Source organism: Frieseomelitta varia, unplaced genomic scaffold (assembly GCF_011392965.1).
Source record: "Frieseomelitta varia isolate USP_RPSP 00005682 unplaced genomic scaffold, Fvar_1.2 scaffold_182, whole genome shotgun sequence".
Classification (NCBI taxonomy): Eukaryota; Metazoa; Arthropoda; class Insecta; order Hymenoptera; family Apidae; genus Frieseomelitta; species Frieseomelitta varia.
This window is the reverse complement of record NW_025109550.1, coordinates 854,755-879,729: the sequence shown is the minus strand read 5'-3', so window position 1 is coordinate 879,729 and position 24,975 is coordinate 854,755. Positions and strand designations below refer to the sequence as shown.

The 24,975-nt window shown below is 45.3% G+C and overlaps 1 protein-coding gene and 1 long non-coding RNA gene across 3 annotated transcripts; both read right to left on the bottom strand.

Annotated features, from left to right (window-relative positions):
* Window positions 1-6,145: 6,145 nt before the first annotated feature.
* On the bottom strand, window positions 6,146-6,516 carry LOC122538873. Its single transcript, XR_006308937.1, has 2 exons — window positions 6,342-6,516; window positions 6,146-6,263 (listed from the first exon to the last, which is right to left on the bottom strand). It is a non-coding gene; the product is annotated as an uncharacterized LOC122538873 (long non-coding RNA).
* A 3,129-nt stretch (window positions 6,517-9,645) lies between these two features.
* Window positions 9,646-23,668, bottom strand: LOC122538872. 2 transcript variants are annotated; one of them, XM_043673349.1, is made up of 4 exons: window positions 22,368-23,668; window positions 16,749-17,146; window positions 12,609-12,686; window positions 9,646-12,075 (listed from the first exon to the last, which is right to left on the bottom strand). In XM_043673349.1, exons 2-4 carry the CDS (start codon window positions 16,905-16,907, stop codon window positions 10,996-10,998), a joined length of 1,317 nt encoding a protein of 438 aa, XP_043529284.1. In that variant the 5' UTR covers window positions 16,908-17,146; window positions 22,368-23,668; the 3' UTR covers window positions 9,646-10,995. The 2 variants fall into 2 exon arrangements, with proteins under 2 accessions (XP_043529284.1, XP_043529283.1); XM_043673348.1 differs by having other exon boundaries at window positions 22,782-23,668.
* Between the last annotated feature and the right edge of the window lie 1,307 nt (window positions 23,669-24,975).

Genomic DNA, 24,975 nt, shown 5'->3' with positions numbered 1-24,975 from the left:
GTGCACACAAGCGTCGTTTGCACGGCCGCGTCACCGGATTCGAATCCTTCGAATATCTCGGTCTGCCGAGCCGCCGCGAGAATTTGAGAAGGGAACTGAAACAAGCATCTCCAAACCGATCTTTGTCCTTTCCGCGTGAATATCCGATTTAATTGCGTTTAATGGCATTTAATTGAAAATCTTGCCGAATTCGAATGTATACCTTGTTCTGTTAATTCAGATCAATGAAATACGAGGCGAGTGAATTTTTTCTTGGATTTTCAGTTTCCAAGCCTGTGCTTCGTTTGAAATACTTGGAATATTCGCGAGAGACAGCTAATTTTTCAAGTATCGTCCCTAGCATCCCCTCTCCTTACCTCTTAAATCGAGAGTCCTGAAACAACTATAGGAATCTATTTCAACGCCGTAGAAGGCTCTGAAAAGAAAAGGAAAGAAACACCATTGTTGGGACCCGAGTGTGGAACTCGAGATGTGAATCGGAGAGAGGGCTAGAATCTGGTCGCCCGGTGGAGGAAGGAGAAAAAGATAATAAAAGAGACGCAGCTGCGGCGGTCGATGCATTTAGCACGATTAACACCGTCGTTTCAGGATAACACTGGACCCACCTGTCCGATCTGCCTGCCGAACGACAAATATTCCGTTTCCACGGAGTCGGCCGTGGTTGCCAGCAGTTTTCGTTTCAGAATCTAAAATTCACGGGAGACAGACGCGACTAATGGCCGGTTGCTCGTGCTCGTATCCTCTCCGGCCGTTTCGAAAGTGGAGAGAACTCCCGGCGAAGACCGTGTGGCTCATTGAAATTCAAATGTCAATCTCGAGTGTACGAGCATATATACTAACGAGACGACGGCGAGGAGAAGGAGGTGAGACGGGACGCAAGGAAGGGAGGGACGTGAATGCGGAGTGCTTTTCGTGTCGTGATGTCGAAAACGGTCGCCGGATCGCGCCCATGTTTGCTCTCGAATTCTACCGGCCGAAGGATCTCAAGTTCCAAGGCTGCCTTCGGTCTTGTCAATGTTGTTTTATAACCATGCTCTCCGGGAACTCCGCGGGGCCGGTGCCCCTCGTTAAAATTCGAACGGGTTCACTTCCTCGTGACCCTTCCCCCCCCCTCCCCCCCTTCCATCATTCCCTGACGTGGAACTAGAACCGTAGAACTGTTTCTAGAAAGGTACCAACACTTTCTGGAATGGCTCTTGGTAGAAAACTTGTAATTAACTTGTGACTCGTATGACACTTTTCCAACCGGATCATTCCCGCAACCGCAGACTTGAAAATTCGTAAAGACAAATCGATTTGAGTTGAATAGATTCGAATAAGAATTTTACTGATACTTCCCTCTATGAGAGATACGAAAATTTTCGATCCAGAGAAAGTCTCAGTGCGAACGTTCTCGCGCGGTAGCGAGTATATCACTGCGTGGCCATTGGAGTTGTCCGAGGAAAATGGATACCCGACGACACGAGGAGTTGAAAAAAAAGAAGAGAAAAAGGTAACCGCTTCTGGAAAGCACTCACGATCGAAGGAAGAGAATTCGCCAAGCGAGCGTATAATGATCGGCGAAGCGGCGGTACGGAGCAGAGCGGAGCGGCGTGAAGCGGGCAGAGTCGCGCATAAACGAATAATAAAGCGGCCGGCGTAATATTTCAAGATGGCGCGCTACGTGCTCGGTAGATGGCACAGCTCGATATTATTTAGCGTCCTGGGGTCGCACCCACTTAACCCTATCCGGCGCGCGGAGCGAGCGCGCAAAAAGGGCGCCCACAAAGACAGAGAATAAGTTACCTTAGTCCGCGCGAAAGGACGTGCCACGGCATTCCCGCCGCGAGGACTACGGATCTTTAACGGCGGCATGCGGGAGGGTCTCCTTATCGTGGATAACACGGCCGCTTTTATTAATGGTCCCGCTCTCCGGATGACACGTTTCCATCCGCGTTTATCGTCCGATTAATATTTGATTCGGACTCGATTGGATTTTAATCGCGGCCATCTTCTCAACGAGCATTATTATACACGAATTTATTAACTGGTGATATTGGCAAATCGACAAGTTACAAGTTGTACATTACAGGTTCTCTCTTCTGAACGCAAAAGTAACTTTTTATCCGATAGATAACCATCTGATTCGTTGCAAACCAATTTATTAATAATATTGACGAATCGACAGGTTACCGCATGTATATTGCAGGTTCTCTTTTCCAACTAATTCAAAAATTACTCACATCTTTTATCCGAGAGGTAAACTATCTAATTTGTTGCAAACCAATTTATTAATAATATTGACGAATCGACAAATTACTGCAAGTTGTATATTACAGATTCTCTTTTCTAACTAATTCAAAACTTATTGAAATTTTTTATCCGACAGATAACCATCTGATTTGTTGCAAATTTATTAATAATATTGGAGAATCGACAAGTTATTACAAGCTGTGTATTACAGGTTTTCTCTTCTAACACAAAAATCACTGAAACTTTTTATCTGATAGATAACCATCTGATTGGTTGTAATAATATTATCGACAAGTTACAAGTTGTACGTCACAGATTTTCTTTTACGACGTAAAAAAATTTAAAATGCTCAGATTGCATTAAAAATCTCTTACCTGTCGATAGCTAATTTTGATTTGATTGAGACATGAGAGAAACAGAACCTTGATTCCTTTCAACAGCCGCGTATCGATCTGACCTGGATCCCGATCCATTTGGTCAGTCTAAAACTTTTCTTCACGCGAGACCGTTTGAAACAGTTGCCTCGCTGTCCGCGAAATAAAATTTCGACGCGCGACGCGCAATTTCTCTCAATTCCGAATCGATTTGACAGCTGCGAGGCATCCTGCAAATTTAACCGATCGACGAATCAATTACAGGGCATTCACTCTCCCCTCCTTCCCCCCCCCCTTCTTATCCTCTCTCCTTTTCTCGAGTTTTCACATTTCCACGTTTGATTAGCAGAGAGAGAACCGACAGCGGAGAGATAGAAAAGCAACACGACTGAGAGAAAGAGAAAGAGAGAGAGAGAAAATGATTCAGAAGGCGTAATTGGATAACGAATTTCCTTCTCCACTATGCGAACGTTCTTCCCACGGAATTGGAGTCCCTCTTCGATCTCTTCGTTCTTCCTCTTCAGCCACGCCGCGCGCATAATGAAACGCCCCGGCACCGAAAAATACGCATTCTCGCCGCGCATCGTTTACCGCAGAATTCCCTTATCGTGGCCGGCCTCTCCTCCATTATAAATGACCACGATTCAGGGAACAAGAATCCGCAGATAGCGCGGAGAGTCTATTCGAACAATTCCCTCGAGTCTCGTCTGAATTCGAATATATATATATTATAGTATCGGTTATTATAATTAATCAGTAGTTATAATTTTATTTATGTTTAAACATAACAGACGTTTGTTGATCATAGAAATATGATAAAATATTTGATGTGATGCGAGAAGTCCAACGTAAGCATGGAGAGCTTTTCTTTTTAAAAAAAAAAAAGACCAGAGTTGTGAGAGCCATGAGAGCCGTCGAAAGAAAACTGTTAAAAAGTGTCAATTGTATTGTTAAAAGAATTTATTTGAGTTGTTAAGAATTTATTTGTGTTATTTTGAAGTAATTTGTCTTGTTTAATTATTTGTTGTTTTAGTATCGCAATTTTCATTAAATAAACATTATTTATATATATGCTGCTTTATTTATATTATATCTCTACAATATATATATATATATATATATACGTGCACGATCGATAAGTGTCGAATCTTTTAATTAATCGACGAGGGCCAGGGTCGAATTGACGGTCGGCGTGATTTCTTTGTGGTAATTGACCGTGGTACGTTCAAAAGAAGGGTGGGGAGGGTGGTGGGGAGGGTGGTGGGAAGGGGGGAATGACGATATTTGTCAAGTGTCACGACAACAGCTAAGCTAGCGATGATGCGGCTCTTATTAATGATCGTGCGCGCGATTTCTCGAAAGCGGGCCCGCGCCTACGCAGCAACTTTCGATGAGGAAAGTTTCGATGACACAGCTCGAACGGATCCGTCGAGACCCCGGGATAATTAAAAGGTCGTTCAATTTTCAAAGTAATCGAAACCGCGCTGCGAAATTCGTTTCCAATCCGAACGAAAAATATTTGTTCTCGAATGAATCGTTGATTTTCATTTTCGTGGAAATTTTCCGAGCATGACACTGGAAGATTGCGTGTTGTCGCATCGGATCGTTGAATAATAAATGCCTCGGATCTTCGATTAAATCTCGCTTCATTCGACTTTTAAATCATAAAATATTTCACAATTATTCCTAAAGCGACTACTTTACATTTCTTTAAAAAAAACGTATATCGATGTGAATGGCTCGTACCTCGATTGAAAAATGGTTGCCGTTTCAAAACGAATTACGCTCGTTGACACGTATCTCAGAAATGATATTTACTACGCAACAGTCCAATAAAGTATATGATTCCGTCTCGGAACCATAAGACTAAGAATTAACAGCAAAGTTATTAATAGCTCGTGTATTCAGTTCTTTTCTTTTTCTTTTTTTTTTTTTTCTTTTTGTACAAACCGCCGTCGAAATGTAAAGCAACATTTGTAGACTGCTAGTTTTTGTTTCGACTGAATATTTTGTTTCGCTGCACGCTAATAACAAGCAAGACAGTGTGACCATCGATTATACGGTCGTTGTTAATTCCATCGACTTTCACGCCCCCGCAAGGATGAATAATAGATTTACAAGGATATTTCTGTAGAACCAGATCTTTTCGTCAATTCTCGCGTATATCATTGCTACCATTCCCTCGGTGTCAAGTTTTCGAAATTGCAGTCGAGCTTGAACGAAGCGAGGCAACGAAACAAACGAACGAAGAATAGAAAAAAAATGTAGGAAAATCGTGAAAAGATAGTACAACCGTGTTAATCAATAATCAGCTATTATCAAACGATCCGTCAGTTCCAAGCTAATGGCACGAGCAGTTTGTTCGAAATAAATGGAGTACCCGCGCAACACGTTACGGATCACTGTTACAAACTCCCGTGTTCCGAAGGGACAGGCGCTTTATCAAAGACATTGACAAGCCTAACGACTGGAAAGCCAGTTAGTATTTAGCCTCTATCTGTTATCCTGTCAAACTCGACGTTCTATCCATTCTTCCTACTCGGCGTCAAACTATATTAACAATCTCGTCTCGATATCTCGGGACGATAATTAACGACAGAATTCATGAAATTGAAATTCATTCCGCGAATTTCTCTCCCCAGTGAACGATCACGAATTTTCTGTTAAAAGGAACGGCACAGTTCCATCCATTGATCTCTGTTCTTCGCTTCACGTTCGCAAATGAAGATTACATTTGTCCGTTATCGACATTCATTGCTATAAACGATCCGTGACAAGCCTCGCCGTTGTCTCACTCGCAGCTCGCAACCCTCTTGTCACGCGCGCAAATTGATATTGGGTCGAACGTCCTCTCGCGACGATGCGTGTGCGCAAACGCAGCCAATTAGCGAGACCGCAAGAAAGCGACCTTTCCCTTTATTCGTGTCCTCCGCTGTACGCTTAGGGTCAAACGCTCGTAAACGTCCAGGCGAAAACGTCCGCTTCGAGCCTTCGACCAAACGGAGCTCGAAAGGAGCCTATGTTCGTGTCCGTCACGTCTGTGAAAAATGCATTATGAATTTCCCCCGGCGACTAATCGAAACGACCGAGTGTGTTGTGATTCGAGCGGTGTCGTGACCCCGGATTGTCAACCTTACGCCTTTTTCCAGAATCGTTCCTCGAAAGTTTTCCACATTTTCCATGTCGTCCTCCTTTTCAGTAAAGGAAACGCGCAAACAACCTCGATGGCCAAGCCCACAGGCCACAGGTGTAGTAAACCTCTTTTACCACGCGCGTAATGGCCCGTCTTTACGCCCGTTCCGCGCATCTGCCGACCCCGCTGCTGAATCGTGATCCGCTTCTTCCTCGTCGTAGTCGTCGGCATCGTTCAGACATCTCCGGAAACTGCAGTAGTTCGCGAATTTTGGAATGGAACGAGTAAAGAGAATTTTGGCACTTTGACGAAGTATTTTGGAAACATTTTCTGTTAGAAGAGAGAGAGAGAAAGATAGATTCATCAAATATCAGTCTGTAATTTCAAGAGTACTAATACCTAAATGTTTCTAGTAAATAATGTTTCATTGTCTTTATTTACAGTGAAGTAAACGAAAAATAAATATTGCAAGTGTACTCTGCAGAAACAATTTTCTTTCAAGCCGCAAACGTTTTCTTGTTTATCTGTAACAAAAGGAAATACATTGTTATAGTTTTGCGCCGTTATTTTAACAACAAGCTGTTTTAGCTTTAACAACTTACTAGTATTTGGTCCATAAACCTTTTGCTTTTATGACGTCTGCAATGCTTGTAACTTGTCGACATGCTTTGTCGACAAAAATGCGGATGAATCCGGATGAATTTGATCCCCATTGCTCCTCGATTATTTACTGGAGTTGGGTAATCGATGACAGTACAACTTCGTACGAAGTTTGCACTCTTTTTGTGTTTCAAGAATATACATACGCGTATAATTTTATATCGAGATATACAAAGAGATATCGAATGAAACGTAGAATCGATATTAAATATTAAATATTGAAGCGAGGGTAGATAAAGGAAGCATCATCTCCTCGACTGAACAGACAATGCGGCTTGTATTCATCGGTCTGAAAGAATCTCAAAGGAGGAACAATGAATAAGGGTTGCAGGCGCACACCTGCGAACGCCTCGACACAATTACAATTCGCCCATATGCCCGTTCCGAGCCGCGTCTTGTCATTTATCGCTGCGGGTTCTCGGCGAGAGAGAAAAAAAAAAAAAAAAAAGAAAGAAAGAACGCCGGTCAAATCGCGAAGAGAGAAAAATTACGCCTCTCGACGTCGAAGGCACGATAAAAAATTGATCGTGACAATTTATCAGAGTTGCTTCCAACAGTCGTTTCCAAGAAGTCGTCGCCACTGTGGCGCAACGTTCTCTCTTTCGATCTTGCAACGCAAATCGTGAAAAATCGCAGTGTACCTGTCCACTCAAGCAGAAACACGATAACAATAAATCGAAGGTGAAGAAGCGGCGGGTAATTAGACGAGACGTGAAATTGATAATACGCAGCGCGGAGTCGCAAATCTCGATTGAAAATTCGATTCTCTCGACATTCATTCGCCTTTTCTTTTCTGCCTTTATTAACTCAAGTTCAAAGTAAATTGAAAAGTAATTTGGAAATCGGGAGAGCCAAAAATCATTGCGCACGAACAAATAAATTCGTTCTATTCGTATTTCTTTTTTTCTTTTTTGTTTAAGCAAGAAATGTCTAGATATCGCAAGATTCTAGCAAGATTGTAAAAGTGAGAAGGAGAAATGTCGAGAGTAAGAGAGAATTCTGTTTTCGAGAAACGTCCTATCGTGGTCGGTCGTGGCTAGGCCGATTTTTTTTCTTCTAATTTCGACATTAATAACAGACGGACAACAAGTTGGAGAATTTCGAGAGACACAGGAGCGTACGCGCGTCTCGAGACGCGTCGTAAATCTTGCCGGGATAATTTACGTGGGCGCGATGTACGGTGTCACAGGTGTCGTACGGCCTCCTCGTAGGATCTGCATCCAGCGCGCAAATTAACGTAATATAGAAGGAAGATGGTGAACGAGACGCGCGTTTCAGCCAGGTTGTAACGAATGAAAAACAGATTTCATATGAAGGAGAGAGTAGAATTTCTAGTAACTTGTAAATTATTTCACGGTAGGAATCAAAAGATGCTTAGTCCGTCGTCGACGCTGGCCGCTACCTCTTGAAGTTTCTGACAATTAATTCCAGCCAAGGTGCAACATCCAGCGCCAGTGAAATCGAGCAAAGGTTAACTAACACTACTAACAAAGATTCAAAATTTCACTGGAAATAAAATAAATTGCTGTGAACGTTACTCGGAAACTTTGTTCTCAAAAATGTCACCGGGTTTACAGAAGTAACGTGTTACATCGTTACAATTAAATACTGAATATCTTTCGAAAATTGCCCTGGTGAAAAAAAACTTTCACTCGCCGTGAAATTACAATAGAGCCTGAATCAACAAATTCGACAAGTATCACCGTGTAAAAGCTATAAAATCTTACCAAACAGCAATACCATCTCTTCGGCGATTGCGCAATCCGTCTAAAAGCATCCTGTAAGAGAAAAAAAAAAAAAAAAGGAAAGGGAGAGAGAAAGAGAAAATAAAGAAGGAACCTCCGCTTGACAAATTTACGTAATCCAAGAATAGTCGTAGCGTTCTCGCGCACACGTCATCGTGCGTTGGTAGCGCTTCTTTCCTTTTTTCGCCGCGTACGTAGGGCCAGAAGCTCGAGAAACCTGAATCGTCGGGCCAAGAAACCACTAGAGCGCTCGTTCGACAGACAGCGAGTGGCCTCTCCTCTTTCTCTCTCTCTTTCTCTCTCCCCGTCCCACCTAAGTCAACAAGAGAAGATCCCGAGGCATTCGAACGTCCGGGGTTACGGGCACGAGTGCTCGTGAATACACGCAGGTGCACGCAGGTGAACACCGTGATCCGTGGTCAACGTCGATGATCTTATGGCTCCCGTGAATTCTCGCCGCGTTCGAACGCGGACGGAGGAGAGACGCGGAAACGAAAAAGTCGCGCCTGCGCGGTCGTTGAAGTCTCCCGAGCAGCTCGTCCTCGTCTCTTCCGCCGCTCGTCGAGCTGGACGTTTGCTCGTCTTTGAAAATCGACGCTCGTCTTTGCGGAATCTCAGTTAATTAATTTGAATTAATTATCGAAGCATTTGAGGCTAATTTACGGGGGAAGAAGATTTTCTCAAAGCTCGCAACGAAATTTTTCCGATAACACCGTGATTATACACGATCGTGTCGATTGACCGATGAAGAACGTAAAAGTAAAAAGAAATAAATGAATAAAAGAAAAAAAGAGCGGTCGAACAGGATCGCATTAGAAACATGATGTAACGAGATTTTACAAAGCGAAGATCATGGCTCTTCCTCGTTGCTTCATAAATTATCACAGCTTACGATACACCGTAAAATTCACGTCGTGTCGTGAAATTTCCTCGGTTTCAGACAAACGTAATTAGCAATAAACGAACCGTGCAACGACGTCAATCTCCATTTCGCGAACGCGTACCTTACAACAGGCGATCTTTCTCCAAATTCCTTCTTTCTTCGCGCGTTTTCGCGTCACGATTGAATCAAATCGAACGGAAGTTGGATCGTAATCCGTCTTACGATCAATATAGTATATATTCGTGTTTGTTGTGTGAATTTAAGGAGCGTTTATTTTCCTCCGCGTCTGCGAAGATCCGTCTGGGAGAGGCGTCCCGCCATAGAACGGAATTATCCGAGAAAACGTGTCGTCTCGTAGTACATCAGCGCGCGGACAAATTTATTACTAAATAAATAACGTCGCCGCGATAAGGTGCGCGATGTGACTGGACGCGCGTACGCGCTCCTAAGCGAATCGCTTTCGTGCGCGTTTCGCGACGACGGTTCGGAATGCTGGAGACGCGCGAGACGAAAGTAATGGGATACCATCTCGAGTTCGAGATATATACGTATACGAGCGATTACGAATGGTCGCGTAAGGGAAACGATGATCGGGGAGAGATTTAATGAACGACGATCAAGGCGCCACAGTATTGGCTACACATTTATTCTTTATTTTACTTCGTATTTTTTTTTTTTTTTTTTTTCCGCTGAACACTCGGTGCGTTTGAACACGCGTGATCATGCAATCGTCATCGACCAGTTCCCCCTTCCTTCAGCCTCGTGACGTTTTTGTTTTTCTCCGCGCAATTTACACTGTAGTCTCCATTACAATCTTGCAATCAAATACAATACTCGAGAGTAAACGCAGAGAGAAACGGAGACCGCGTTGCGTTTGTCGTCGATCCATTATCAGCCGAATGGGCGGCCACGGAAGGAAAAGGGCGCCTCCACACCGAGGTATATCCGCGAGACAGACTGACTGAATAATTAAAATCGCGTTAAATAAAAAGACTCGGCATAAATAAAAGAAATCTCGATGCGGCTTAATGAAACACTGGCCATTCCCGAGCGTCGAGAGATATCACGGTAAAGGTAAAAGCTTTCGTTCCTCTCGGACACCCTCACTCACCCGTCTCGCGATTCTCCAAACGCGAAAGAAGAAGAAAAAAAACAAAAAATGATGTCGAACGCATCACACGGACACGACATGATACATACATGTGTTCGTGTCTACGTACGTACTTGTTACACGTTATTACTCAACGTTAAATTATCACGTGGTTTTTACTGGCTCTCTCTCTCTCTCTCTCTCTCTCTCTCTCTCTCTCTCTGTCTCATTCTCTCTTTCTCATATACTCTCCCTCTCGTGCATTCGAACGTTTACGAGAGCTGAAAGGCATCGGTTAAGGCACACAATCGTTCGTCCGGCTACGAAAGGATGTATCGAGCCTATCTTCGGCCACTCTGTCAACGAACACCTGGCGAAGCCAAAGGGAGCCGTGTACGTCTGTCGGCTAATATCGAGGGCTTGAGCAATTTTACGTCGATCCGATCGCCGATCGTAAAGTCATTCGTGCAACACACAAGGGCTGGCGACGTCCGCTCTTCCTACGTGCTTTTCCTACTGCCTGCCGCTGTCCATCATCCATTACTTCGCTCGTCCACCCTGTCGTCTCTCATACCAGATGTCTCGCCTTTTCATCCGCGCTATTATTTTCCCATTATTTCACTCGATTCCTTCAGCATTTTACCAACGTCTTCGTTCGTTCGTTCGTGTCTCGACGAGATCGACGTTCCATCCTTCCATCCTCTCGTCTTCGCGAGGTCACACCCCGTGTGCGAGTCGTGTCTGACAAACGTAAGATCGTAAGTCGTCTCCTCGTCGCGAGGGAGCTGCCTGGTAATCCTCCGAGCGACGATTCAACGCATCAACCAGAGTCCAGTTCCTGTCGAAAGCTGCCCGCGAGCTGACCCCCGCGTGCGGGGTCACGTTTTTCTAGTAAGATCGAGGGGCGGCCCTGTGTCCTGCAGCAGCTCGTTGTCCTCGCTGTCGGTCGACCTCTCCTCCTCCGTGCTACCTCCGCCGGTCGCGTCCGTCCCCTCTAGCCCGTCCAACTTTGTGCCGGGCTTCATGCTCAAATCGATCGGCTCCTCCTGCTCCGGGCCCAATGAACGCAGAAACGCCAGGCTCTTGTCGTACGCCTCGATCTGATTCTTCTGTCCGCAACTTCCGTCCGCGCCTCTGCACTCGTCGCGGTTCCCGCTCCCGTTGTCGTCGTCCCGTTTCGGCGACGGCGTCGACCTCGGGCTCACGCTGTCGCTCGACGAGCTCGTCAGGCTGGCGATCATCGGCGGCGTGCCAACCTGGTTCACGTAGGGGAGGATGAACCGTTGTTGAAACGGGAAGAACGGCGTGTTGATGATCTGCATGTGCGACAGAGCCGGGTGGAAGAACGGCGGCCCTCTCCACATGGGGAACCTGGACACTTCCGGCCTGAGCAGTTCGTGAGGCGCCCTCACCAGATCCACCGGCCTCAGGAGAGGATCCTGGCTGACTCTCGCCGTCGGAATGTCGGGCGCCCTCAACTGAGCGGGAATGTCCTGCGGCCTCAGGTCGTCCCTTTTCGGGAACCTGTCCTGATGATGGTGCTGGTGATGGTGGTGGTGGTGGTGGTGATGGTAACTGTTGGCGGTGGTGGTTGTCGTCGTCACTATACCCATCACGTTGGTAGCGCTGGTAGCGCCGGGGGGGTTCTCGTTATTGTTGTTGTTGTTGTTGTTGTTGGCCACGTCCAACGAGCCGAACGCCTTCTCGTACGCGGACTTGGGGTCCTTGATGAGGCGCGTCTGCGCCTGGTGCGACTGTTCCTGGAGGAGGCAGTGGATTTTGAACCAGTTGGAGCGGCGTCCGTAGCGGGAGCCCGACTTCGACATACCCACCATCAGACACTTCCTCAGCCGGCAAGCCTTGCACGCGGTGCGGTTCTTCTTGTTGATCACGCACACGCCGCCGTTCTTGCACTCGGAGATGCTGCCGAGGTTGTTGTAAGTTCGCCCGAAGAACGACTGCGGAGCAGAGAAACGCGTTCGAAATGCGCGCTCGTTATACATGAATGGCACTTTACAGTCAAATCGGAAAAGCGATTTCGCGAGACGTTGCGAGACAACGGGTACAACTGAACTCGTCGAACTTTCCACGAGCAGCTTTCCCTCCACGCGTGCAGAGCGTGCAAAAGAAATTGCAATCGATCGGTTTCGTTTCGCGAGAAACGTGAATTCACAAACTTTCCACGAGAAACGTAAAACCGGAGAGTGGACCGTGGGTCGGCAGAGTGCCCCGGTAATTGTAACGTGAGGATGATGCACGCGTCTGCACGCTTGAGGCTACAATTTTATTTGCATTCGAAGAGGTATATGTAGACGCGCGTGTGTACGTACACAGAGATACGTTGGAGAAGAAAAGAGATAAAGAAAAGGAGTGGGAGGGAGACGAAAGAAGGGTAAGAGCGAAAGAAGATGCGAGAATATAAACGGCCATTGAAATTTTTCCTCCTCCGGTCTGATGATCTAAAGAGAGCAAAGGGTTCGTGGATACTGACCTTGCAACCTTCGCACGTGAAGGCCCCGAAGTGAAAACCCGCGGCCGGCTCTCCGCAGACCCTGCAGAGCTGATTCATCTGCAACAAAAAGATGCGACATGTGGTTACGCTTCGGCTAAGAAACCGAAGACGCTTAGAATGCGGCGGTGATCATGCTGCAAGCACGCGCAATATGTGCCAATCATGGAAGCGTTTCTTGCTCGTCTCACGACCATCTCCTCCGCCACGACGTAGACGAAGAAGCGAAAGAAGAAGAAGAGAAGTAGGAAGAGGAGGAGGAGGAGGAAGAGGAAGAAGAAGAAGAAGAAGAAGAAGAAGAAGAAGAAGAAGAAGAAGAGAAACGAAAACGAGAATTGATAATGATAATTTCCTTTCGAAGGCAGGCGAACCAAACACCAGATAAGAAAAAAAAAAAACACCAACGATATCCATCGTCGATGTCCACCGATGCTCCCGCTGTTAACGCTTATTTATTTCAACGACGACCGCGGGACATCGTTTAGCGACGTTGGATTAATCATTCCGATGTTTGAGCAAACTCCCGGTCGACGGGACAACCCACGACGTTTTCGCATCCGACTGTTTTCAAACCGAGCTAACTCGTAACAACATACGATTAAAAATTGAAAGCCCGCGTATCGAAATGTCGCGTGTAAGTGCCTTTGAGAGAGAAGTTCCCGCGATGATTCGCGCGTGATTTATCGCGCGATCGAGGAAAGGATCGAGTGAATGATGGGATCAATTCGCGGCATGGCGATTCCGTTCGAATCGATCGTAAGAGTTGCGTTGCCCGCCAATCACCGATCGTAAGAGTTGAAAATCTTCGAAATACGTTTGAGAGAGAGAGAGAGATATACATATATAGATGATTACGTGAGTATGCACGTGTACACGCTTGAAAAGACACGCAGTCACGGTAAAAAGGGGACCTTTTCTTGCCTCCTCCTCTCTCTCTCTCTCTCTTTATAGAGGTTGCAAGAAGAGCCGAGGATTCGGTTGCGAGACCGTGTTCCTATTAAAACCTAGTTAGCCAGTCATTACGGAGCGCATCGCGTAGAACGCACAGGTTCAACCGCGAGACGGCAGTTTGGAACGAGAAAGGACGACCGACGCGGCAAAGATAAACGAAGACGGTAGAGAACGCGCGCAGAGAAGAAGATTCGCAAAGAATCTCACGTTGTTTCGTTTCGTACACACGTGCGTCGATACGTGAGCTTGACTTTTATCATTCGCGATTGGATGCCGCGAGTCATTTGCAAATAATGGAATTTTCACATTGGAAATATATATTTCGCGGCGCGATTCAATCAATTTCGTCGGGGGATTATGAAAGAAGATGCGGCGACACGAGAATGGTAAAATCGTACGCGAAGGGTGTATCGATCCTAGTCTGCGATTTCGCAATCGAGACGTTTATGTAAAGGGAGCGTCCGTCGGAAATAACGTTACGTCAGCTGACGAGAATCTAGAATCTCTCGGAACGGCCGGGGCCAAAGGTCCCGAAGCGGCGGACGTTTCGAAATATTTTTAGAACTCGATTTTTCTTCTCCCCTTCTCTCTTTTCAGTCGTGTGTGTGTGGTGTGCGTATCTCGCGCGAGATCGGGACGATTCAGAGGAGAAGCAGAACCTCTCGTTTGACGTTTCACTCGGAGGAATCTGATCCATCTTTTACTTGGACCGTTTTGCGTGGAATGTAATGTGGTAATCGGTTAACGCGTGAAAAGGCGTCTTGACGAACTGGACGAGATGATCGACAGCGAACGAGGATCAAGGAAAGTAATTAGAGGATCCGAACCGAGAGAGAAACTGACGTGTTGTTTTCGCGTTCCGATGCCGGTGTGTTTACGATCCTCGCGTTTTCATCGTGAGAGAGGGACTCCAAAGGCTGAGATAATAGCGTGGAAAGACGTGCACGTCGACGGGGCATCGTGTAGCTGAAGATTTAACGGAAAAATACTGGGATCGTAAGGACAATCGATTCTTGGTTAACAGAGGAAGGCACAAGTGACACAATAACGTTGCGCCATCTCTCGTGCGGCTCGATTGAGTTTGTCTTTCCATCTATTTTTTAACGACAATGTCTCGCATCGTTATACGTCGTACATCTCGAATATACGATCTTCGATAAATAATAATAATAATAATACACAGAGTCACCCTCATCCCACAATCATCGAAATTGCTTGCGAAATTAAAAATCTAATTGAACAGAGATTAGTTTCGAGCGATTGAAGGACAATTATTAACCAACGGAGTGGTACTCCTCCTGACGATTACTCGCCATGTGCCAAAAGATGAAAGTTCATGCCGTGGCGCGTATCAAAAATGATTTTCCCGTTTCAGCGAGTCGGCATAACTGGGTGAGACGGCGGCTGATGGCTTCTTGTGGGAACGCATACTCCGAGGCCCGAGGTAAAAAAGGTTAAACGTCCAACAGATGACGCGGCTGTGTCACCTCGGTTCTAATCCCTGCGCGCCGGTGCGGTGCACTACAACGGAACTAAATAATGTCCTTCGTGTCTCCTCGATCTTCGTTATCCTTTCCGTTGTCCGCGCCACGGCATTTAACTGCGTGTATCCTTTTTTTTCGGACGGAATATACACCGTTACAACTACGTCTCGCAGAATCGATGGACAGTCCACGTCGATCGGATATTGCACGACAATAATTGCCAGTTGGAATAAAATTAATGCGTGGAACGTCCACGAATTAATGGCGAAGTTTCAGAAAGTGGCCATTTACGTTCCCGAGTGCTATGAACCTGCAATTGAAAAATAACAACCCAAGACGCGCGACAAAAGAGTCGTGAGAATTATTCGCATGGGGAACAGACGGCCGCTGTAATCATTGCCCGACGTTGTCAGAATCCTCTGCCAGACGTCTCTCGATCGCCATGATATTCCGACCTCTCTCGGCTGTTAACCGCTTAATCGCACACCCGCATCCTGGCACGGGGACGTCTCATTAAGTAACAGCGCGAAGGTAATGCCGATGACGAATGGCACTCGAGGAAGAAATGAAAGTAGCGTGCCAGCCGGGGATATTTTTCCCCCCCGTTACACGGCTGATGATTCGCCTTTACCGCCGTGGCGCGCACGCACGCACGCACGCTTCACGCCACTTTTTTCTCTTTTTTTTCTCTTTTTCTCGCGCGCCAAAGGGCGCGACGGCGAAAGGTGCTGCGCTGGGAAATGTGGGCCTGGTCGGAACAACGGTGCCTTTATTCCCCTCTATACTTCTTGTCCGGGAGTCGAACAAGGTGGGACTAGGAGGCACGGAGCCTCTGTAATTGCCCGCAATTTTTATCGAGTGATTGTTGGCTGGAAGGGTTGAAGATGACGTGGATTACGGAGGTGACGTGGATGATCGTTGAGGCCGGGGAATTGTATGAAAATTAAGATTATCTGGCGTTGCGAGAGCGTTCGCTTCGCGAGACTGAAAGAACTCTGACATTAACGCTAGAACTACCGGGGACTAAAGTATGTAAAATCGAGTCGAAGAAATTAGAATGCAAGGAATAGGAAAAGGTTCATGATACGATAATGAACACGAACGTTTATTCATTTTTTTTTTTTTTTTTTTGCTTTACAAAAATCACTCGAATCTCTAAAAAAAAAAAAAAGTACAACATTGTAAGTCCGCAAAGTTACTCTAAAATATTACAAAATTGGTCGTTTTGACCGCTTTGGTAGTTCTAGCGTTAAAATTATTTGAATTATTGCAGTCCCTCTTCTCGTATGTTCAATCGAAGATTATATTATTATAATCAAAGAGCGTATTAATTACAGATTATATCATTTGAATCATTGCAGTCCCTTTTCTCGTACGTTCAATTAAAGATCATATCATTTGATCAAAAAAATGAGCTACGAAGAGTTTAGAATACTAAAACTTGTTTTCCTAGAGTGGCTCACGTCCTGATCCTCCCCTAATTTATACAAATCAGAACGGAAACTCGAAGAACCGCCTCCTCAAAAAAAAAAAAAAAAAAAGTAAGAAAGACTCGAAGCTAAATTACGTGAATCACATTGCAAAACTCGACGGATCTCCGCTCGCGACGACACGAACGACACGCGCGGCCAGTGTCCAGTCGAGGAAAGAGAGATCGCGAGAAAAAAGAGCAGAGAAAAGAACTTACCACGTCGGTGTTGGCCGCTGCGGTGGCGATCGTCGATGTAGGCGTCCACCACCCCGCGGTGGCGGATGTCGTACTTGTAATGATACCAACACCCGTTGCTACAGGGATGGATCCGCTCCCAGCCAATCCTGCCGAGCTCGACAAATCGCCCACGTCCATTCGATGTTTCTTTAATCTCTCGATGCAAACCGTTCGCGCCGGTCCCTCGAGCCGTCTGTTCCGTGTTCGATGTCGCGACCCAACATTTTCGTGCGTGTCTTACAAGCGCCGACGCTGTCGAAAATTTCCTGGGCCACCGTGGATTCTCACGATTATCCTCCTCGGCCGGTGCAGCCGTGGACCACCTCAGGGGGACCTCAGCTACGTTTCCTCCAGCTTCGTCGACACCGCGTCGTGAACTGGAACGGACCACCAGCCGGCAATTCGACTCGTTAATTCAAATCGATTGCAAGAGGTGTGTGTGTGTGTGTATGTGAGTGTGTGTGTGTGTTTTTCGATTCTTGAATCTGCGGCGTGATTTTCTGCGTCACGAGTCGTTTGTGAAAGAAAATTGTGTGGCTCCTTGGGAATCGACGAATTCCGTGCGAAGAATTTGAGCTGGAAACCTGTGACTTTGACTTTTGCAACATTTTCTGATATTCTTTTCAATGACAAACAGAGCTTTAGTCATGCAACTGAACTTGACGATCAAGTGTCTGTCAATGTAATTTGAACGCGACTATTTTCCCTTCCGATGCATGTGCATGAGCTCCGCTGTTTTATTTCTATATTCCTCACTGATTGTGAGTAAAAAGCCTGTACACCGAGAGGACTGCTCGCAAGAAGCTGAAACTTCTTTTTTGGCAGAAAGTAATTGAAAGAGCAAATAATAATCGGAAACGTGATAATTAACTTCTCAACGGTTACTTAATACACGTACATACTTTTGACGCGCGTGAATTTATACCGTTATCCAATTAACCGACGATATCATTCCAGTTTTTACAGTTTTTTGGAAATTATCGAAGAAGAAACACTGCAGTTCAAATTACTATTAAAAGGTAAAAACTATTTAGTCGCCTACTTTTGAAATTACCGAGAAAGAAATATTGTAATTCGTAATATTCAAGCAGCTTGGGAAAATGAAGAAAGGAGATATCGAGAGAAGAGTCTCGAGATCGTCCGTACCACCGACAACTGTGAAAAATAAAAAAAAGGCGAGGAGCCTTTCAATGAATGATTGAAAGAGAATGGTGAAATCGGCGAAATCCCCCGAAAGCTCGAGCAAAATGCTCGTCGTTCTTTCGAAAACGAAAGCGGCGGGATAGGATTGCACGGGAGGAGGCGTGCTTCCGGCGAAACGAAAGCCCATCCGTGGCTGCCATTTCTTGCGCGAGCCTCGCCGAGATAACATGTCGTGTTTACAGCGGTGTAACGCCATTACCATGTTAACGGAGCCCGCCTCGCAAGGGACGCATAAATACGAGCGCTAATTACGGCGCCAGCCACGTATTAATTTCATCCGCGCGCGGCGATCCGAGCCCGTGTCCGCGTGTAAGCGTGGCCCCCGCGTTTCCGATCAACGTGATTCCTTTCTCGATCGATCCCAAACTCGAGAACAAACTCGGCTCTCCTTCTCCGACGATTTTTCCGCAGGAGGATTTTTCTAAAGGAATATTTGTCAAACGATAGAATTTTGGAGGATTCGACGATTGTTGTCTAGTCGTTGAATTCAGAACTGGATGTTCCAGTCCTGTTACGGTTTCAATCGGCAATAAGATTTTTGAAAGTGTGAGTTCAAGCATTGGATTACAATTGGAAGAAGCGATGCGATAAAAGAGGGTGTTTTAATAGATAACTTGTGATAAATCTGTCGTGATGTTCATTTTATAGTAAATGAATATACTAACAGTAAGCTGAAGTATATTCCAAGATTTTGGAAACTTGTTGAAAATTTCCTGAAACAAGGGAAGAAACCAGTTTTAAATCGACGTTGCAACCATCGATGAGACGTTCCATTGAGGGAAAAATCTACAGGCGGAAGTGCCGTCGACTGTCGCGAAAGATTCGACAACCAAGACCGGGTAGTCCCTTTATTCTCATCTTCTCGTTCGCAAAACAGAAACATGTCGCATCGTCGAAAATTTCATAGAATTTTTTTATCTCGCTGCGGCTTCAATTAACCATAAGATGAGACTTTTGAAAACGTTGAAACATTTCTGAAAATGTTTCAGTCATCAAAAATGACAACATAAATTACGACAGAACCGCTGGAGGATTGATTCTTAGCTGTGAGTGATCGACGCGACTCGATCGAGGAAGTATGCACGAAGAAAATTCGAATGATGCATGGACCGGGAAGAGACGTTCCATTTTCCTCCTTTCTCTCTCTCTCTCTCTCTCTCTCTCTCTCCTCTCTCTCTTCAATTTTCTATCAATCTCAACGCAGAGAACAGTCTCTGCAAGATATCGAACCGATCAAACTAAGTAACAAACACGACGGGGGGATCGCGACGCTGCGATGCCGGCGAGTTTTATCGCGAGACGTCTTCCTTAAATAATGACAAATTAATTAAGGTGGCCGGTATCACGGCGCGGAAGACCGGTTTACATCGCGCGTATCGTCGCCTCTGCTCCACTCCTATAAATCCAACGTTTCTACGGGACGTAGAGACCTAACCCGTTTCCCGCTCACTGCTGGGAAATATAACACGACGAAATGAATTTCCACAATCGTGAAACACGCCTCGCTGAGAGGAAATTGTAATATTATATCAGTTTGACGGCGAGACTCGGCCGTTCGGGCGGCGTTCAGCTGTTGGCAAATGACTCGCAATCAGCCCGATCTCTTCCGCGCTATAATTGATCCGGTCGTTAAATTGTTACGCGAAATTGACGATTCCTCGCGAAGTTCATTATCAGCAGCTTGGATTTGCTTTGTCCGATTTGAAGAGACCATTTTCTCTCCGTCTCTCCCAGAGTTTTTCTCCCTCGTCTCGTTTTAGNTTTTTTTTGAACATCGTTGGAACCTGAGACACGATTGAACACTCCAGTGGACTGGGGCGTAAAAATTCGTGAAATTCGTAAGACAAAGAGAAGAGCGAAACTTCAATCGCACAAGTCGTCGACTATTTCCGAAAATTCGTCGTCCGTGAGTTTGTAAAATTTCTAGGGAAAGCTATAAATAGGAGAATTTGGGATTTGGTTAGATGGCGTGTGTGGTAAAGAGTGCTGCATGAGAGATGCGAAAAAAATAGAGAGTTAAGGTAAATAAAAGGGAATAAATTCCAAAAACGAAGACAAAAGAAGATAGAATAGGTACCGTAGTGGAGAGATAAATAGGTAAATAGAGTTGGAAGTAGAAGGTAAGCGAATAATAGAGAAAACAGAAAAAGGGAGGTTAGGTTAGAAAGCGTGGAATACCCAATCTTATTAAAAGCGAAAATAGAAAAAGACAGTACAGTAAAGAAACAGAAACAGTCACTAAATTTAAGGTAATTCATATAAATAAATAAGAAATTCAGAAAATTAGGTGAGAAAGAGTAGTTTGTAGGTTGAAAGTAGAAGCGTATCAGATAAGAAAAGAATGGTTGACTTAGAAAAACAAAGAATAGGCGAATTTAAGTGATTTGGAAATTCCAATGTCGACACACAGTTGCAAATAATCAGACGGTGCCTCGAATCTTTTTCTGAATCCTGTTCGTTAAATTAAGATTAATATACCCGTCGCTGTTACGTTACCGACTATCACTTTCTTACGCTGAAAACAATCTGTCATATAATAGTAGTAAAGTTTAAACGCACGTTTTTAAATGTCAAGTATAATCAGAAAAATCTCACCCATGGTACAACTTTATAACGAACCGACTGAATCGTACGGGGTTAATTAATATCTGTACGACTTTAATACGTTGCTGAACAAACGTGAAAATCCGCGCGTCTAATCCGCGCGTGTGCTCAGAAATTAACGAAAGAGGCATCCACAACTGAGAACCCGTTCAACGCGAAGCGTTTGTATCATAAAAGCAACGGGAACAAAAAGCAAGCGTGAGAGAGAGAGAAAGAGAGAGAGAGAGAGACAGACAGAGAGAACACAGGCGAGAGCGCGAGCGTTGCACGATTTGTTAACGAATTTTTTTTTTTTTTTTGTTTTTTCAAAGAACGATTCCCCCCTGGGATCGGAGCAAGAACAGAGAGGCCCTCGCAACCATGTTACCACGAGCGCAACAAGTTTGCAGTCCTTGAAATAATCGCTCTTTTACCCGCACAAGCGTTACCGCGTGTATGCAAACGTAATACATCGCGTCACTCTTTAGAAGACCGCCTGGCAAGCTGGATTAGCAGCATCGCACAATCCGTGTCCGAGAGGGACTAAAAACGAGCAGGTCTCCGTCGACAAGCCGAGCTATTCCGATTACTCAAACCCTCCGACACTTTACGCTCTCGGAGCCGTAAAGGAACAACGTTGGATTTCAAGTTTCCTTGCTTGCAGAAATGTGATAACTTTGAGACTTTTCCATTCCGGCTACGGCCATTTTAAATGTTCAACTGGAGGACTGTTGCACTCGTCTTGTTTCACATTGTATCGACGTTTGAGTTATTTTTAACAAAAACTCGACTCGACGTCTTCTTTAAAAAAAAAAAAACGTACTTGTTTCTCCAGCAGCGAAGATTTGCAAACGATCTGGCAAAATTTTGGAATCCGAAATATCCTTCCGAATAAGTCGAATGTGTTTCCACGTCTTTGAAATCTTGTCATCTCAAGAAAGAACTCTCCGATAACTTAATTCGCTAACGAAGGACGTTAACGATCAAACGATCAAATATTTTGCTTTTCTTAAGGGGAGAGAACGATCGATCTTGTGTAAAAATAGCCAAACGATCGACAGATATGTACAAAGGCCACCTAACCAAGAAGGAAAAAAGCGTTCGCAACGCGACGCGCTTAAGAATAATTTTATCTGACGCACGTGCGGTTCGTGCAGTTTTTTCTCGACTTTCCCAGGCTGTCATGCGTCGTTAACGTCCTAATTGTCCGTCACTTTTTTTTTTTTTCACCCTGGCTGACCATCCTTTGAGGCATCGGTGTTGGTAATAATAATGATTGAAAGGTGAAACACTCGCGTCAAAGGTATCGCTCTCTCTCCCCCTCTCTCTCTCTCTCACACACACACACACACACACACTTCTCTTTTTCTTCACTCTCTCATCATCTTCTTTTATTTTTTTCTGTCATATTTTTTTTCGTCCTCCTCTTTGTTCTTTCTTTTTTTCTGTTTTTTCTGTCGCAGGCGTCACGATTACTGCCAGCCTGTGGCAGTCAATGAGTGACGAGGCGGCTGCAACTTTAATGAACCGGTTGTCAGCGGCACGTCACACGGATATCATGGTACCGACTGCAAACGGTTGAAATTGTTGTGCCCGTGACAAATTAATCGTCGACGCCGCCCAATCGAGCGAGCAAGCAGCAACAGAGAGAGAAAGAGAGAGAGAGAGAAAGAGGACCGAATCGATCTTCCGTACTAGCCACAGACTAGCTGGCTCGATTAAACTCGATTCCCTGATCGAGAGATCGACGAAGAGCAAGCTAGGATTATTTCAGTCGAAGTTACAGATCAAATTTGATATCATTCAACTTACTGTAAGTCGCTAAAAATGAACGAGAACAAAAAACGCCATGTCAAACGTAGACAGAAGTGAAGGAATTTAAAAGAGAAATAAAAACTCGCGTGGAAGCCGAACTGGCGTGTAGAAGACAGCACTATTCTCTAAAGTTCACTAGTTCGTACACAGCTGGACGAAGAACGTCCGATGTTCCTTGGACACACGCACGTCAATACTCGGTTCGCGCGACAAGTAGAATCTCCCCTTGGTGGTCAGACATGCCTCTCGGCGCACAACTCGATGTCTCGAAGCGATCACAATCACCACGGATCGCCGAATATCGACCAGTACTCGATATTCGGCCACATATTCTTCCTGCTCAAATCCTTCGCGAGCCCATCGACGACAAACTTTCGTTTCACGATCATCGAACGAGTTGATTGCACGTACCATCGGCTAACGGGACAACGAGCGAAGAGTTTCACTGGTGTATTCTCCTGTATTCTCCTGTCACAAGACTTTGTTCTTCCAGCAGCGCGTCGTGTTAGAGTACGAAATTAACAGTTGGCCGTGTGTCTGCTCGCACGACACCGTACCGTCCGATCATCTCCGCAGCTGCCATCGAAGCTTCGTATCCTTCGTATCGTATTTATACACACACACACACACACACACACACACACACACACTCGCGTTCACCAAACTTCAGTACATCTCTCGGAGCTACGAACTCTCGGTACTTGCGGATGGAAGCAACGAGGACGAAACGAAATTGTGACTGTCGAAGGTGTCGGCGAGGTTGACGAGGCGCTGGTAGCTCGAGCGTTCCCGCGATTAGCCGGGGCCGCGAGGCGCGCTCGAGCCGCGTCCACTGGGAATCCGCTGGCGGGCGACACTCACGCGAGACTCTCGGACGCGAAACACGCTTGGAAGCGACGGTGACTGTCCGTACGCGACGGAGACGCGAGAAAAAAAAGTCGACTAAAACGAGACGAGGGAGAAAAACTCTGGGAGAGACGGAGAGAGAAATGGAGAATAAAGTGGAAACGTGACGAAAAGAGAGAGAGAGAGAGAGAGAGAGAGAAAGAGGGAGAGGCACACGGTGGTGATGTCGAGAGGTGTTGTACGAAAAGAAGAATGGAATGAGGGAAGAAGGAGAAAGCGTGGGACAAAACGGGACGAAGAAGAAGAGGACGGAGTCGTGGCTGGACCACCGGCCGGCTCGGGGCGTGCGCTCGTGTAGCACGTGGCCGCGAGACTGAATATCCCCTACCTTGGCCACCTTCGTCAGTCCGTTTGTCCGCCTCGTCCTTATCTTACCTAGTCGACCGAGAAAGACTACCGCGGCCTTCTCTCGTTCTCTCTCCTCCCACCACACAGCTGCACCTTCTCCTTCTCGATGCTCTTGCTCCTCTTCTTCTTCTTCTTCTTCTTCGTGTTCTTCTTCTTTGTCCTCGTCTTCCTCTTCCTCTGATGCTTTTTCACAGCCTCCTCCTCTTCCTTTTAGCGTCTCTTTTTATTCTTCGTCGTGTTCTTTGCTGTTCCTCGTTCTTTCTTTTTCTAGTTGTCGAGATTTTGTGTGGTGTAATTCCGTTTCTTTTCTCTTCCGACAGTTCTTACTGTCTCTTCTTGGTCTTTCTGTTACGTTCTCTGATTCTTCTCCCTCCTTTCTAAATTCTGCGCAATTCTCTTTCTCATCTTGCGTTACGTTCTGTCATTCGTAAGGTTTATTTTTCCACGATCTATTCCTGATCTCGCAAACTTGTCGATCTTCAACCGCGCGGAATCAATCTCAAATCAGAGAGAAAGCTTGCGATCTTTTGCATATGTTGTGACCAATTCTGATGCTTTTTTACATGATTCGTAATCCTCTTTTTAATTATCGAGTTGCGCAGTTTTTTTTTTTTTTCAAAATTCACACAAAACTTTTCTCGCGGCCCAATTTTCACCATTTTGCATTCCCTGCATTCTCTGAATCGATACTCCGGCAATCGAAAATTCAATGCTCGCTCGTACGAGCGTTTCAAAGTTATGAACTTTCCACGTGGCGAGAACTAATCTTTAATAACAAAATCGACGGTCCATAAACCTATAGCCTAGCTAGACTACCTTTACCCGGGACTTGTCCGAGTATCGAGAGATAAGCATCTATATTTAACGAGCCATTCGTTCGATGACGTGATTTCCCCACGCTCGGAGCGCAGAACACGTGCGGAAAAGCGCGATCGCTATAAAATCGCCTATCAGCCCAACTATGACAGTCATTTCTCCCCGTAAATATAATCGAAGAAAGTATCATCGTCTTATACGAAAGATAATTTATTAGTTGAGATCATTTTCCTGACTCTACGTAGATTTTTAGTTATGAATGCCAATTATATAACTTATGATACCTATGGTATTGAATAATCAAACTTGTGTTTTCTATTTTTTAATAAAACATTATAAATTATATATGATTTCATAGGAAATTCCATATAATATGTTACTACAGTTTTGCAAAGCTTCGTTTCATCACATTTTCCGGATTACCGGTCAAATAAATAATAATTCCATATAACACAATTTCAGACTTCAAAAATTTTGTGTCTAACGTTGTCTTAATAATTTTAGTGTAATTTGTAATGTGCGCAGCGCGAAATAA

What these genes read in the sequence shown, in the direction of transcription:
- LOC122538872 (XM_043673349.1), bottom strand. Translation starts at nt 16,907, where the DNA reads ATGGACGTGGGCGATTTGTCGAGCTCGGCAGGATTGGCTGGGAGCGGA. An exon ending in CAGCGGCCAACACCGACGTG is followed by an intron (nt 12,687 to 16,748) that starts GTAAGTTCTTTT and finishes TTTTTGTTGCAG; the next exon opens with ATGAATCAGCTCTGCAGGGT. An exon ending in TCACGTGCGAAGGTTGCAAG is followed by an intron (nt 12,076 to 12,608) that starts GTCAGTATCCAC and finishes TCTGCTCCGCAG; the next exon opens with TCGTTCTTCGGGCGAACTTA.